Source organism: Ctenopharyngodon idella, chromosome 12, assembly GCF_019924925.1.
Source record: "Ctenopharyngodon idella isolate HZGC_01 chromosome 12, HZGC01, whole genome shotgun sequence".
NCBI lineage: Eukaryota > Metazoa > Chordata > Actinopteri > Cypriniformes > Xenocyprididae > Ctenopharyngodon > Ctenopharyngodon idella.
The window spans coordinates 11,867,016-11,879,428 of record NC_067231.1 but is presented as its reverse complement, the minus strand read 5'-3'; the positions used below and the strand labels follow the sequence as shown (position 1 = coordinate 11,879,428).

General features: G+C 43.5%; 1 protein-coding gene across 1 annotated transcript in view; it reads right to left on the bottom strand.

Annotated features, from left to right (window-relative positions):
- Positions 1-12,413, bottom strand: part of arhgap23b (Rho GTPase activating protein 23b) — a 221,689-nt gene that overhangs the window by 107,418 nt on the left and 101,858 nt on the right. The window contains 1 exon segment of the mRNA XM_051914342.1: positions 782-964. Within this exon segment, the coding sequence (XP_051770302.1) occupies positions 782-964 (183 nt within the window).

Below are 12,413 nucleotides of genomic sequence, written 5' to 3'. Positions count from 1 at the left end.
ACATCCGCTGGTCAAATGCGATAACTCCGCAACCATGGGACGTTCTGCAAATGTGTAATCTATAATATCATTAAATAAATAACATTATTGATAAATTATCAGTAGCCATGAGACGGGATATAGTCGTTTATTCATTTGTAACATTCATTTGTATTTTTGTGTATGAACAAGCAGAAACACAGAGTGGTGATCCATGGATTTCAAACAGATAGAGGAATGATAAGACAGCACACACCTACATATCCAAGTCTGTTATTATGAGAAACTAAGTCATTATTACGAGAAAGTTTCTCATTATTATGAGAAACTAAGTCATTATTACGAGAAAGTTTCTCATTATTATGAGATACTAAGTCATTATTATGAGAAACTTTCTCAATATAATGAGATACTAAGTCATAATAATGAGAAAGTTTCTCATTATTATGACTTACAGAATTATATTTTTTTTACTCAATTGTGGCGGAAACGGGCTTCCATAGAAAACACCTTACTTCCATGTTGAAAAATAAGATGGATACGTGAAGCAGGATTTTGAACCAATGAGATTTCATCAGCAAAATGTGTACTTTAATTTCAAGGACATAAATTTCAGGCTGTTCCTTACATAGATGTATCATGTGGCTTTGGAACACTTGGGATAAAGTACTTAAGTCATATGGACTACATTTCTGTTGCTGTTTTTATTAGTTTATGTAGTTTAATAGACAGTGTCACAATGAACTGTCATTGTTTTTTTAACTTTTGACATTTTCATCTTTAAGGTTGTTGATTTTGTTACCTTCAGATTAGTATGGAGGGCAGACTCTGGTGGATAGACTATGAAGTGCCGCAGAGTAAAACCAAAGCCCTGAGAGTTCTTCTGTAGCGCCATTGTGCAGGGACCCTTCCAGGCCACATCCTTCTTTGACACAGGTTGAGTGTTCTGACTGGATGACAATCCTTCATCTTTAAGGCCTTTAGCCTGTCACAAACCAAAATAACACAAAGGGACAAGTAATATAAACATCTACAAAGCAACTTCCTAAAAAGTTATGTTTCTTTATTTTCAAATGCCTGCATGAAGTCTAGCATGTTCCCGCTCTTCATAATCACTTATTAACAAAGTAATTAGTGGGGGCAGGAGTGTTTTCGATTCCCCCTTTGCCTTTCTGACGAGGATTGTGTCGAAAATAATAACCTTGAGGGCTAGACTCATTTAAAGTAATGTAATCGTCTGATTTTAGCCAAGTTTCTGTCAAACACAGCAAATCCAGATTATTGTCTGTGATAATATCATTTACAATAAGTGCTTTTGAAGAAAGGGATCTAATATTTAACAACCCAAGCTTTATCATTTGTTTATCAGTATTATCTCTATTTTTTATTTGTTGAACATCAATTAAATTTTTACCATTAAATGGGTTTGGAAGTTTTTTGTTTTTACTAAATCGGGGTACAGACACAGTCTCTATGTGATAATATCTAGGTGTAAGAGTTTCTATGTGTTGGGAATTATCTGACTTCTGTAACGTGAGGCAGCTAGCAGACGGTCGGTTTAGCCGGTATGTCTGCTTCCTGACCTGGGCCCCAGTTTGTCATGTTTCAGCTCTAAGACTATGTTCCATATTACTAGAGAGAAGAGCAGCACCATCACGGGAGATTACTTTTCCTGACATTGTACTTGCAAGTTCACACACATCTTTAATGTTAATTTTAGTGATCTCCGACTGGCGAAGTCGAACATCATTAGTGCCGACATGAATAATGATTTTAGAGTATTTACGATTAGCATTAGCCAGCACTTTTAAATTTGCTTTAATGTCAGGTGCTCTGGCTCCTGGCAAACATGTGATTATGGTGGCTGGTGTCTCTATTTTCACGTTCCGTGTAATAGAATCGCCAATAACTAGGGCACTTTCAACAGGATTCTCAGTGGGTGTTTCACTGAGTGGGGAGAACCTGTTTGATGTTCTTATTGGAACGGAAGAGTGGTGTTTTCCGCGGCTAGGCCGCCTCATCGTTACCCAAGTGCCCTGCTGTGTGAGCTCTACAGCCCGAACCGAACAATGTACAGATTTCACTAAGCTAGTCGCATCCAAAACAGTATCTGAAGCCCTTACATTCTTACTATCCTCAATTAAAGTTTGGATGCGTGTCTCTAATTCTGAGATTTTCTCTGTCAACCTGACTATTTCCCTACATTTATGACATGTAAATTCCTCGTCGCTGACAGAGAAAGCTATACTGAACATATGACAAACAGTTCACTGAGTTCGGAAAAAAAGTTAGACAAGGTCTTAGGAGAGAGCCATGAGAGAGCCATGAGAGTCAGCCTTTAAAGCCATATATTTGTAATGACTGAGACAAATCAGACAAAATTATTTGTCATATTTAACAAATAATCTCTAAAACTCACTCTGGGGTCTGTAAGCAGTCATCCCCCAACAGACCCACTGGGGCAAGGGCCTCAGTTACCATGGACACTATCAGATAAGGTTGATTTTTATGACCCGCAAATATGAACAAGCTGCTCTGAACGATGTAGCCACATGGAAAAGCAGTGGCCATAGTCCTCAAAACAGACTTTCCTGCATTAATTTATAGATGAACTGTTCTATAAGTGAACATGCACCCCAGGACATTGTGTGTATTATTATAAATATCTTGAAAAATGTCATTTGTATGGTATTTTGTTTATGCATATTTTATGATAAGAACTACTAGTACATGTAACATCACTTATATATCGTGTCTCCTATCAAATTAATGCTCATTTCACTACTTAAATTTTCATGTATGTGACTTCCTCATTGTGTGTTTGTTGTGTTGTATTAATTGGAGTATAAATGGACACAAACCCACAAGGCCCAGTTATTCATGCCAACAAGAGCCATAAACTCCCCCACAGAGGAAGTTCCCGCTCAGAAGTTCCACTTTCCTCATTGGTCAGGTCAACCCTCAGGGGTGTGACTTCTCCCGGACCTTAAAAGCCAGCGCACAATACTCCTCCCTCTCTTTTTTGCTTCTTCAATGGACTAAAGAGATCTCCTGCTGGGCGGCCTCAGGCCAAGGTCTGTGTGCCTGGACCTGCCCTGCACCCCAGCCATGTGCCAAGTCAAGTCAAGTCACCTTTATTTATATAACGCTTTTTACAATGCAGATTGTGTCAAAGCAGCTTTACAGTGATAACTGGTATATAATTTTTGGCTGCACAGCAGCTCTTAAAGAAAATGGTGTCATTGTCCAGCTAAAGTTAGTTCAGTATTGATTCATTCCGTTGTAAGGATCAATAATTATTAATTTAGTTAATTTATCTATATCAGCACTGGAGTAAACAGTGATGTCATCATCCAGCTCAGTTCAGTTTACATACAATGTTGTTGATGCAGGCAGATCAAAACATTGTTGAATATCAAATGTCAAGTGTCCCCAACTAAGCAAGGCAAAGGCGATGGCGGCAAGGAACCCAAACTCCAACAGGTGATATCAGGTGGCAAACAGGTATTAAAAAGGAGAAAAAAAACCTTGGGAGAAACCAGGGTCAGTCGGGGGGCCAGTTCTCCTCTGGCCAACAGTGAACAGTGCTTGATTATGATTCAGGCAGCTTTCATAAGTCTGATTGGGATTGCAACAGTCAAAGTATTTATTCCAGTTCCATCTAGTTGAGGATCGTATTCATCACGCCGGTATGGGACGGTTTGTTGAGGATCTGTGCCACTGGCTTTCATGTTGATGAGGCCTTCACATCTAGTTGACACAATCTCTGCTGACACTTCAGAGCTGTTGTCGACGTGTCTAGGCGCACGTCCTCGATCTCACCTGGATACGGCCCGGATCTGGCTGACTACAGTAATCCTTGGGATAAACAGAGAGACTAATATTAGCGTAGATGCCATTCTTCTTCTGATGTAACGAGTACATCTGGTGTAATAGGAAGTGTTCCAGGTTCCGGCTGACCTAATTTATGCAGCCTAACAATCCTTTTTGAAAACATCAATTGATAATGTGTTATGTGTATGCCAGGATAAAGAGATGCGTTTTTAGTCTAGATTTAAACTGACAGAGTGTGTCTGCTTCCCGAACAATGCTAGGAAGATTGTTTCAGAGTTTAGGTGCCCAACAGGAGAAGGATCTACCACCTGCGGTTGATTTTGATATTCTAGGTATTATCAACTGGCCTGAATTCTGAGATCACAATAGACATGAAGGACTATAATGCGTTAAGAGCTCGCTCAGGTACTGGGGAGCTAAACCATTTATTGCTTTGTAAGTAATTAGCAAGATTTTAAAATCTATACGATGTTTAACAGGGAGCCAATGCAGTGTTGACAGAACCGGGCTAATATGGTCATACTTCCTGGTTCTAGTAAGAACTCTAGCTGCTACATTTTGTATGAGCTGTAGTTTGAGAGCATATGTCGTAGTTTAGATATATTTTTAAGATGGAAGAATGCGGTTTTACAAATGCTAGAAATGTGGCTTTCAAATGAAAGATTGGTATCAAAGAGCACACCCAGGTTCCTAACTGACGACGAAGACTTAACAGAGCAGCCATCAAGTGTTAGACAGTATCCTAGGTTATTACGTGCAGAGGTTTTTGGTCCAATAATTAGAATCTCTGTTTTTTTCTGAATTTAGTAGTAGGAAATTACTGGTCATCCAATTTTTTATATCAGCTATACATTCTGTTAATTTTGTGAATTGGTAAGTTTCGTCAGGGTGCGAAGAAATATAGAGCTGAGTATCATCAGCGTAACAGTGAAAACGCCATGCTTCCTAATGCTCTCCCAAGTGTAGCATGTACAGAGTGAAAAGCAACGGCCTTGCAGTACTCCATATTGAACTTGTGATCGATATGACATCTTTTCGTTTACTACTACAAACTGATAACGGTCAGATAAGTATGATTTGAACCATGCCAATGCAATTCCACTAATGCCAACATAATTTTCGAGTCTATTTAAAAGAATGTTGTGATCAACAGTGTCAAATGCAGCGGTAAGATCCAGTAACACTAATAGAGAGATACAACCATGATCTGATGATAAGAGCAAATCATTTGTAACTCTAATGAGAGCCGTCTCAGTACTATGGTACGGTCTAAATCCTGACTGGAAATCCTCACAGATACCATTTCTTTCTAAAAAGGAACATAGTTGCGATGATACTGCCTTTTTTAGTACTCAATCATTCTCTCTCTCCACGAAATGCGAAAAACCTCTAGTTTTGTTTTCTTCCAGCTACACTCCATTTATCTGGCTGTTCTCTTAAGGGCCAGAGTGTGCTCATTGTACCACGGCGTTGGACTAATTTCCTTAATCTTTTTTAAGCGCAAAGGAGCTACTGCGTCTAATGTGCTGGAAAAGAGAGAGTCAATAGTTTCTGTTGCAACATTGAGTTCTTCTAAGCTGTCTGGTATGCTAAGGCGATGAAACTGATCAGGAAGATTATTTATAAAGCAATCTTTAGAGGTAGAAGTGATAGTTCTACCATATTTGTGGCAGGGAGGCAGTTTAGCAGCCTTGGCTAAATGTAGTATACACGAGACTAGATAATGATCTGAGATGTCATCGCTCTGCTGCAGAATTTCGACAGTATCAATATCGATTCCATGTGACAATATTAGATCTAAAGTATGATTACGACAATGAGTGGGTCCTGACACGTGTTTTCTAACTCCAATAGAGTTTAGAATGTCTGCAAATGCCAATCCCAATGTGTCTTTTTCATTATCTATATGGATATTAAAATCACCAACAATTAGGACTTTATCCGCAGCCAGTACTAACTGCAGAGGCGGCTGACCTGAGGACTGTGTTTATACTGTGGTGTAGTTGGACATGTTTAATCTACATGTCCCATTTGTCCTCCTCGTCCCATGGTGAATGCAGTAATACCATCCATCAAAAAGATGAAGCCACTCACCACTGTTGTAACACTTACTGCTGTCAATGTTTCCTTTCCAGTCTATGCCCTCCTCGACTCCGGGTCAGCCGGCAACTTTATCTCTGGTGCCCTCTGCCGTCAGCTCAAGCTCAAGACAATCCCCTCACCGGCAGTCTACCAGATCCATTCAGTAACTGGGAAGCCGCTAGGTCGCAAACCAGTCAACCGGTGTGCCGGTCCCGTCAAGCTCCAAGTGGGAATTCTTCATATGGAGGATCTTCATTTACTGGTTCTGGAGGATTCCACTGCTGATGTGATCCTAGGGCGTCCCTGGTTGGAGCAGCACAACCCCATAATTTCATGGACCACCGGAGAGATCCTGAAGTGGGGCGACACCTGTTTCCCTGACTGCTTCCCCCAACGACTCCAACGACCTCCACAGTACCTTCCAGTGTTCTCCACCTCCATCGAAAGTCCCATAGAGAAGCAGTCAGTGGACATTCCATCCTGTTACGCCCCCTTCAGTGATGTGTTCTGCCCGAAGAGAGCCTCCAAGCTGCCTCCACACCGGCCATGGGACTGCACCATAGATCTGCTTCCGGGTGAGTCAGTGCCCCGTGGGAAGATCTACCCATTATCCATCCCTGAGCAGAAGGCCATGGAGGAGTACATTGAGGAGGCTCTAAACCAAGGCTACATCCGTCCATCCACTTACTCTGCTGCTTCGAGCTTCTTCTTCGTGGCCAAGAAGGACGGAGGCTTGCGGCCTTGTATAGATTACAGGGCACTCAACAAGATAACCGTCAAGTTCAGGTATCCTCTTCCCCTCGTCCCAGCGGCCCTGGAACATCTCCGCGGTGCCACTGTTTTCACTAAGCTGGACCTCCGCAGCGTGTACAACCTCATCCGGATACGTGAGGGGGACAAGTGGAAGACGGCATTTGTGACCCCTACCGGCCACTACGAATATCTTGTCATGCCATATGGCCTGGTCAACGCCCCCTCCGTATTCCAGGATTTCATCCACGAGGTGCTCCGGGAATTCCTCCACCGATCAATCCTGGTATATATTGATAACATCTTGATCTATTCCCGGAGCATGGCCGAACATCGCCACCACGTTGCAGAGGTCCTCCAACGCCTCTGTGAGTTCCAGTTGTTTCTCAAGGCTGAAAAATGCTCATTCCACCAACCCTCAGTTCAATTCCTCAGTTATAACATCGATAGCAGTGGCATCCGAATGGACGAGGGGAAGGTGGAGGCTATCAAGACCTGGCCCATACCATCCACCATCAAGGAACTCCAGAGATTTCTCGGTTTCTCCAACTTCTATCGAAGATTTATCCAGAACTACAGCTTCATAGCCCATCCACTCACCAACCTCCTCCGCAACAAGCCCAAGTCTCTGTCCCGGACACCAGCTGCCAATGACGCATTCAACACCTTGCGAGAAGCCTTCACCAGCGCACCGCTCCTCATCCATCCAGACCCCGATAAGCCCTTCGTCGTGGAGGTGGACGCCTCACACACCGGAGTAGGAGCGGTGCTCTCTCAGCAGCAGGGGAAACCAGCCAGACTCCATACATGTGCCTTCTCCCATAAGCTCAGCCCATCCTCCCAGAGAACATTATCGTAAGCCCCATTCAATGGTCAGAGACCTCAGTACCCTCTACCAATGCCTCAGCCAATACTCCGCCGGGCTGCCCACCTGGATTACAGTATATCACCAGAACTCAACGCACTCCGTTAATTTACTCTTCCCACACATCGCTGGGCACAGGCCACCCAGGGGCCAATGAAAGCCTCTCTTTGTTGAGAGAACGCTTCTGGTGGCCAAACATGGCCAGGGATGTGAGAAGGTATGTATGGGGATGTAAGGACTGCGCCATTTCCAAGAGCCCATGCCCTCTACCATCCGGCAAGCTTCTCACTCTGCCCGTTCCCAACCGACCATGGTCACACCTAGGAGTGGATTTTATCACCGATCTGCCTCCCTCTGACAACTGTACCTGCATACTGGTGGTTATCGACAGGTTCTCCAAATCCTGCCGACTGATACCCCTCAAGGGCAGAGCTTATGTTTAACCATATCTTCAGGTATTATGGTATCCCCGAAGATATCTTGTCGGATTGTGGACCCCAGTTTATCTCACGTGTGTGGAAAGCCTTCTTTGCCCTCCTAGGTGTGACCGTCAGCCTCTCCTCCAGCTACCACACGCAATCGAACGGGCAGACGGAACGGAAGATCCAGGAAATCGGCCACTTCCTACGTACCTTCTGCCATGGCCACCAGGACTCTTGGAACCAGTTCCTGGGTTGGGCCAAGTACACCCAGAACTCCCTGCGTCAACCTACCACTGGACTCACTCCCTTCCAGTGCGTACTCGGTTACCAACCCCCTCTGTTTCTCTGGTCCGGGGAACCATCGGACGTCCCTGCAGTCGACTACTAGTTCTGGGAGAGTGAGAGGGTCTGGGACGCAGCACACCACCAACTGCAAAGAGCTCTCCGCAGGCGCAAGATGACGGCCGACCTTAGACACTCCAAGACCCCCGTATACCAACCAGGTGAGAAGGTTTGGCTGTCCACCCGGGACATCAGGTTGCGCCTGCCCTGCAAGAAGCTCAGTCCCAGATTCATTGGTCCCTTCAACATCGTGAAGCAGATCGACCCCGTCACGTATTAACTTCCTCCTCAGTACAGAATTCACCCCACTTTCCATGTCTTTCTCCTGAAACCTCACCACCCTTCTGTTTCTCTCCCCACAGAGCCTGGCGAGGAGCCCCCCCTTCCTCTGATCCTGGAGGATGGAGCTGCCTACCAAGTCAAGGAGATCTTGGACTCCCGGTGCCGTGGTGGTCAACTGGAGTATCTTGTCGACTGGGAAGGATATGGCCCCAAAGAGCGCTCATGGGTCCCCAGAGTCGACATTCTTGATCCCTCTCTGCTCAACACATACCATGCGGCTCATCCTGATCGACCTGCTCCCCGTGGACGAGGACGACCACCATGACATCGGGGTCCTCGGCCCTCAGGAGCGGGCCGTGGAGGGGGGGTACTGTCACAGACCCGCCAGGCTCATCCATCAGCCAATCACAGCGCACTCCTTCACCCGAGTACTAACCACGCGCACCTGATCCCCATCACCACCCAATCACCGCCAGACACTTAAGCACAGCACTCACCTCAGTTCACTGTCCGGTCTCGACTGACACAAGGACTGCTACTCCCATGCTCTTGCATTGTGAGGAATACTTACCTGCTTTATCTCAGCGATTCTCCTGGTCTCCGTGTAAAGTGTCTGTGTATGTGTTCTCCTACCGTTCCTGTTTGGTCTGTCTACCTCTGCACCAGCCATCTGCCATGAGTCACTCACCTGCAAAGGAAAAGGACAGTATTACCATTCTTATCTACCATCACAAGTATCCACTTCACAGTCACTTACCTGGTCATCTGTTTATCCCACGCTGTTGTTCAATAAAGTCACTCATCATTACTAACCTGTTGTCTCCCGCTCCTCTGTCCGTAACAGATGCATGGAAGAGCATCAGGCTTGGAGCAGTGGATACTCATGGGGACTTGTGGTGAGTGATGTATATATCGTGAGCAGCTCTATAACAAAATAGTGTTTCATTTACGTTGCAAAAATCATTAGTTTTTAATTTAGTTCATTATCTATACAGCAGCTCTGGAGAAAACAGTGATGTCGTCGTCCAGCTCAGTTCAGTTCTCATACAATGGTGTCAATGCAGACAGAAGTAATATTGTTGAATATTAATTGCCAGAAATAAATAAATAAATAAATAACAATTATAAGAATACAAATGTTAAACAGTTAAAGACAAATTGAGTTTGACCAGGAATCTTGGGGTAATTTCTTGATGAACAGCTGACTTTCAGAGACCACATTGCTACAACACATCCCACAGCCCACACCAAAATGAAAGCTTTCATTGACACCAGGCCCAGCGAATGACTCATCCCAGAATGTGCCTATCTTTGATAGATAGGTGAAACGCTGCCTCCGCAAAAGAAATCAACGCTTACATCATCATTGCAATGTTAGCCCTGCCCACTGGTGTGTTAGTGAGATGACGAGGAGAGAAGAGCAATACAGGACTAAAAATAACATTACCTTTCAAAGGATCCTAATGCTAGGAATATGGTTATTTATTTTCAACAATGTGAATGTCTCAGTTGATCATTATTTATTTGTATTCAGTACATTTCACTGTGGATTCTTTGGAAAATCAATCGCAGGCTTTGCAAACAGACTTTTATGATATGGACTCGACAGCAATGCAACAATATGTAAGTAACTGTTAATTCTAATGCCTGATCTCTGACCAGTGATTTCTGATATGTAATGATTCATGTACAATCAGATGTTCTTTGTCTATGTGTCAGTAAATCAAACCATTGACTACTCGGTCAACTTCACATTGTTTCTCTTAGTAGGATGAAAATAATCTGTTATTTAAATGGTGATTAAATTATATATAGAAATCGATCAAAGAACGCTCCATTTACAATCGCTGGAGCTGTTAACCAAACAGCACGTGCTAGAGCTGTCAAACAGCGCGAGTTTATCAATGACTCCCGTTTTATTGAATCTGTTACATCGCCTTTGCACTGTTATGATGAAAGCATTCGTTAGTATGCAGAAATTGAGTTGCAATGACGAGATCACTGCTTTCATGTACTCTACAACATGTCTGTGATTGGCTACATTACAATGTTCATCACTGCAACATTTCATTACACATCGGCTACATTACAATGTTCATCACTGCAACATTTCATTACACATCGGCTACATTACAATGTTCATCACTGCAACATTTCATTCCACAATCTAAATATAATGACATAGATCTAATTGTAATGCTATAATCAACACCTTTCACGATTAGTTACCTTGAGATCTGTAATAGTAAAAACATGCTAAAAGTTTTCGAAATCGCTATTTCATATTCAAAGATGTTAGCCAATCACAGCAGTGGGCGTTTTCACTGAAGTCTCACAGCAGACACGCCCCTTAAAACAGAGCGTTCAAATAAGAGGGCTAAAATCAGGGTAGGAAAAATGCCTTTCATTTCTAAATTATGACCATTTTTTGATGTAAAAAGCTTACTAACATTATAAGTGCACCCCAGGAAGCATTATAAAACATGCAGTTCATGACCCCTTTAACTGTGACAACATGATTGACAGGGCAGTTTAAACAGTGACAGGTTGCACGTAAATAAGCAATAGAGCGTCTGTTAAAGACACAATTATGACGAAGAAGCCTACCTGTGTTCTCTGCGTCTCCATTATTGTTTGTTCTCCTCATGTTTCCCTGCTGCTGCTCCCCTTGTTAGTTACCATAGACATTCACTGGACCATGCCCCTCTGTTAACTCATTACCTTGTTAAGCTTGTTTAGTCTTGTTCTCTCACCCTATATAAGCCTGGTTCACTCATCCATGCCTAGCGAAGTCTTGTCTAGTGTACAACTGCAATTCTGAGCATTTCCCTGGTTTCTGGTTTCTTGGTTCTTGGATTATTGCCTGTCTTTTGGATTTCCATGTTTTGCCTGTGTGTTCCTGCCTTGTTGTCTATTTGGACTGCCTTCTTGTGTATTTTGACCCTTTGCCTGTTCTTTGACCTTGAGTGTGGATTACCCTTTCAATAAAGACCTGCATTTGGATCTTCTACCTTTGTGTCCAAGTGCAGTTTGTAACAAGTATAAGTAGGTGAATTGGGATGCAGTATAAGACTTGTGCTTAGGACTGCATATGGGCATTGACTGGTCTAGCCTGAAAAATAAGCCTTTTTAGCACTATTTGAGCATAAGAATCTACATTTGTGGGAAAGTTCCTGTAAGATTTTATTGCTGATTGGAAATATGTTATTTAATTGTGAGTTTGGCAAGCAGTTTTTGAGATTTCAGGATTCCCCCATTCAAAAAGATAGGACTTGGTCTTGGATGCCCGAAAGAACAAGTCATCCACTTATCATCTGAAGGGACTGTTCAGCAGGTGGCCCTGAGGCATGGCAGGGAGAAGCAGTGTCTCGTTCCCTGTTCTCAGAGAACCGTGGTTACATGCGTAATCTGAGACGTTTCCTTTCGAAAGGGAACTCACACTGAGTCTTAACATGCTATGGGAACGAAATACCCATGCCACCATGCTGAGGGCAGTGCATGCCGAAGAATGGCTGACAAAAAGCAGATGGACAATTTCAACAGAAATGTCAAAATCACTCCTCCTACGGGTCTAATAGGCTGCCAGTGACAGCATTCCCTATGACCAACACCCAATCTATAAGCCCCAAAGAGGCCCCCAGAAATATCCAGAGGCCTACTAAGGCCGCTCAAAGGCTTGGAACCAACAACTTCAAACAGAAGGGGTCCCTTTAAGGCAGTGGTCACCAACCTTTTTAAGCCCAAGATCCCTGACCTCGACCTTTATGAAACACAAGATCTACTTGATAGAAAAAGACAGCCCAGATTGTATTTAGTATTTTTTTTCGTGGCCAATTTAGATTCTGATTTATTTATTT